The 4255-nt window shown below is 41.5% G+C and overlaps 1 protein-coding gene across 1 annotated transcript in view; it reads right to left on the bottom strand.

The window, feature by feature from the left end:
• The window catches only part of LOC133644867 (exosome complex component RRP40-like), a 5227-nt gene extending 4092 nt beyond the window's left edge, over window positions 1-1135 (bottom strand). Inside the window, exon 1 of the mRNA XM_062039614.1 lies at window positions 818-1135. Coding sequence (XP_061895598.1) covers window positions 818-1042 — 225 coding nt within the window. The 5' untranslated portion in view covers window positions 1043-1135. The remainder of the gene's footprint in view (window positions 1-817) is intronic.
• Window positions 1136-4255: the final 3120 nt, after the last annotated feature.

Here is a 4255-nt window from a genome sequence, read left to right as displayed (position 1 = left end):
CATAGTCTGATTATGTTATTGGTACATTATAGGGCTGCAACAACTAATCGATTAAATTGATTATAAAAATAGTTAGCGATTAATTTAGTCATCGATTCATTGGATCTATGCTATGCGCAGAGGCAATTTTTATTTCTATTTTTTAAATAAACCTTTATTTATAATCTGCAACATGTACAAACAGCTGAGAAACAATAATCAAAATAAGTATGGTGCCAGTATGCTGGGTTTTTTCAATAAAATACTGGAAAGGATAGAAATGTGGTTTGTCTCTTTTATCCGATTATTAATCGAAGTAATAATCGACAGATTAATCGATTATCAAATTAATCGTTAGTTGCAGCCCTAGTACATAGTCTGATCATGTTATTGGTACATAGTCTGATCATGTTACTGGTACATAGTCTGATCATGTTACTGGTACATAGTCTGATTATGTTACTGGTACATAGTCTGATAAAGTTATTGGTACATAGTCTGATCATGTTATTGGTACATAGTCTGATTATGTTATTGGTACATAGTCTGATTATGTAATTGATCCTGGCCAACGTCAATTCTGACATTTGTGATCGGTTTAGCCTTCTATTGTTATTTGTAAACACTGAAATCTCCCAGCATGCTTCACTCCTGACACTGATGGTGCCTTCAGTTTCTACTGGGAAGTCGGAATTACTAACACTCCTTTGAGAAACAAAATACCGCAATAAAATCCTCTTCTAGTTCGGCTGGCTTCAAAATGGAGTCCAGTGAAGGCAACCCGCTAATTTCACACATTTCCCCGCATTGCGACGTGGTTTAGTCGGGTCAGTCTCACCCTCTTCTGCTGGGAGTCCATCCAGAACATGTTGGGGTGTTTGTGCCGCAGGACTCCGCTCTTGCTAACCAGCAGACGTTCCCCGCTGCGTCTCAGACCAGGACCGCACACAACCTTGTCCGCCTTCACGGGGTTCTTCAGGGGAATGGTGTCGTCGGTGTCGAAGGAGAATTCATCTCCCGGTAAGAGAACCATTCCCACTTTGTTTTTCAAACAGGAGAACATTTCAAACAAACTCCACGTTTGGACTCAAGCGTGCCGCCCGTTAACAGGCGCAATTTCACTGCAGCGACACTTCGCGGGCGGGAGGAACAGTTTCCGGAAGTAGACCAGGAAGTTTTTTATTTATTTTTTAATTTTTTATAAACCTTTATTTATAAATTTCAACATTTACAAACAGTTGAAAAATAATAATCAAAGTCAGTACAAAACAAAAAGTAACTAATTTAGAATGCCAAATATATATATATATATATATATATATATATATATATATATATATATATATATATATATATATATATATATATATATATATATATATATATATATATATATATATTTGTATATATATATATATATTTGTATATATATATATATATATATATATATTTGTATATATATATATATATATATATATATATATATATATATATATATATTTATATATATATATATATATATATATATATATATATATATATATATATATATATATATATATATATATATATATATATATATATATATATATATATATATATATATATATATATATATATATAAATAAAACAAACAAAGTGCAAAGCCATAGGCTCACTCAATTTCAGTCAATAACTTAAATTTGGAACACAGCATCATCGTTTTCACAGTTTTTTGGTTGTTAGAGGTGGAGAGCGTTTTAACGTAGAGTTCTAAGTCTTTTTTTAAAGGCACAAAAAACAGCTCGGGTATTGAGAAAGTCGACAAGGAAGTGGCTTACCAAGGCATCCGTTAGTGACGTAGGCGGCTATAACGCCGCCATCTTGGAGCGGTACTATACCGAACGTCTCAGACGGACGGACGGATGGATGGATGGATAGATAGATCGTACTTTATTGATTCCTTCAGGAGAGTTCCCTCAGGAAAATTAAAATTCCAGCAGCAGTGTACAAAATTGAGACCGAATTTAAAAAGTAAATAATGGGGGTATAAATGGAAACAAAATAGAAAAATAGTACAATAGAATAAAAATAAAAAGCAACAATGAGAATAAAAATATAACAGTAAAATAAGAATATAACAAGAGAAACTGGGCAGTAGTGACCATGTTATGAAAAAGTATTGCACTGTTATTGTTTTGCATCCCCTATCATCCTAGTACCCCGCTCCCCCCCCAGAGAAGAGTTGTACAGTCTAATGGCGTGTGGGACAAAGGAGTTTTTTAGTCTATTAGTCCTGCACTTGGGATGAAGCAGTCTAGCACTAGTTTTTCCACAGTCCTCTTCTCTGCCACCATCACCAGTGAGTCCAGTTTTATTCCGATCGTAGAAAACGTCATCATCATGGCGCCGATGAAGGCTGCCTCGGTGCTTTCGTGCGCTCTGTTTTGTTTGTTTTTGTACATAAATTGTGTTTCCGGGTGCTCTTACACCCGTGAAGAGCTACTGAACATCAGATCCACCATCCTTATGGACTTGTTACCGGTCATCTTAGCGTCAGCTGCGGATTTGGTCCATTCTGTGCTCAAAAGAGGGAAACCGCACCGAAGAGGAAAGCGAGCGGGCGCACTTGTCCGTCTTCGCGGACGGGGATTACGCACGCCTCTACCAGGCATCTTCCTCTCCAACGTCCGCTCACTTGCCAACAAGATGGACGAGCTAGCGTTGCTGATGAGAAGAAACAAAGACTTCTCCTCATCATGTGTGTTGTGTTTCACGGAGACTTGGCTGAGCGCAAGTGTCCCGGTCAGCGCGCTTCAACTGGAGGGCTTTCATCTCCTCCGCGCGGACCGAGACGCGGCGCTCTCTGGCAAAAAAAGAGGCGGGGGACTATGCTTCTTTATCAACAATAGCTGGTGCACAGACGTGACTGTAATTTTTAGACACTGTTGTTCCTCTCTGGAATATTATTTCATCCACTGTAAGCCCTTTTACTCACCGCGTGAGATTGTTTCATTCATTCTCGTGGCTGTTTACATCCCGCCCGGCGCGGACGTGCGTGACGCTCAGCGCGCGCTCGCAGGACAGATCTTACATGTGGAACGGTCTTTTCCTGACTCTCTTGTTATCGTACTTGGTGACTTTAACAAGGGAAATTTGAGCCAAGAATTACCAAAGTATAGACAGTTTATTAAATGCCCAACCAGAGAGGAGAACACGCTGGATCACTGCTACACTACATTGAGCAAGGCTTTTCATGCAGTCCCGCGCGCTGCTCTTGGACTATCAGATCATGTGATGGTGCACTTAATCCCTTCATACAGACAGAGACTGAAACTGGCTAAACCTGTTATGAGGAACATTAAGTGTTTCACCGCCGAGTCTGTGGACGAGTTGCGTGCTTGTTGGGAAACGACAGACTGGGAGGCAATTGGAGCGGCCACAAACAATCTGGACGAGTATACGGACACTGTGACCTCATACATACAGTTCAATGAGGCGCGCATCATTCCAATGCGCACCAGGGTTTGTTATAACAATGACAAGCCCTGGTTCACACCCAAGCTCCGACAGCTGCGCAAGAAGAAGGAGGCTGCGTGGAGAAGCGGGGACCGAAGTACATACAGAGAAGCGAAGTACCACTTCACCAGGGAAATGGAGAAAGCTAAATCTGTGTACTCTAACCGTCTACAGGAACAGTTCCGCTCCAATGATTCTGCGGCAGTTTGGAGAGGTCTAAGGGCCCTTACGAACTATAAGCCCAAAACCCCCCAGGCCCTGAATGACCGGACTCTCGCTCAGGGCCTCAACACACATTACTGTCGTCATGAACGGCCTTCAGCTCATCAAAGCCATGCTCCCCCCACCATCACCCTCCCCACCAATGCCAGCACATCATTAAATAAATAAATAATAAATTAAAGGAGTTAAAGGACTCAAAGGACTCCAATGACATCACAGGACTCCAAAAACACAATAAGACTGTAAAGACCCTCTCCATTAAAGAAGAGGATGTACGCCGGCAGTTCTTGAAGCTGAATACGCGGAAGGCCCCCGGGCCGGATGGTGTCTCCCCCTCCACTCTCAGACACTGTGCTGACCAGCTGGCTCCTGTCTTCACTGACATTTTTAACACCTCTCTGGAGCTATGCCGCGTGCCGTCCTGCTTTAAGACCTCTACCATTGTCCCTGTCCCCAAGAAAGCACGGATCACAGGACTAAATGACTACAGGCCGGTCGCGCTGACGTCTGTGGTCATGAAGTCCTTTGAGCGCTTGGTCCTGCCCCACCTCAAGGA

Source organism: Entelurus aequoreus, linkage group LG28, assembly GCF_033978785.1.
Source record: "Entelurus aequoreus isolate RoL-2023_Sb linkage group LG28, RoL_Eaeq_v1.1, whole genome shotgun sequence".
Taxonomy (NCBI): Eukaryota; Metazoa; Chordata; class Actinopteri; order Syngnathiformes; family Syngnathidae; genus Entelurus; species Entelurus aequoreus.
The sequence above is the reverse complement of the archived record's forward strand: the minus strand, read 5'-3'. Positions and strand labels throughout refer to the sequence as shown.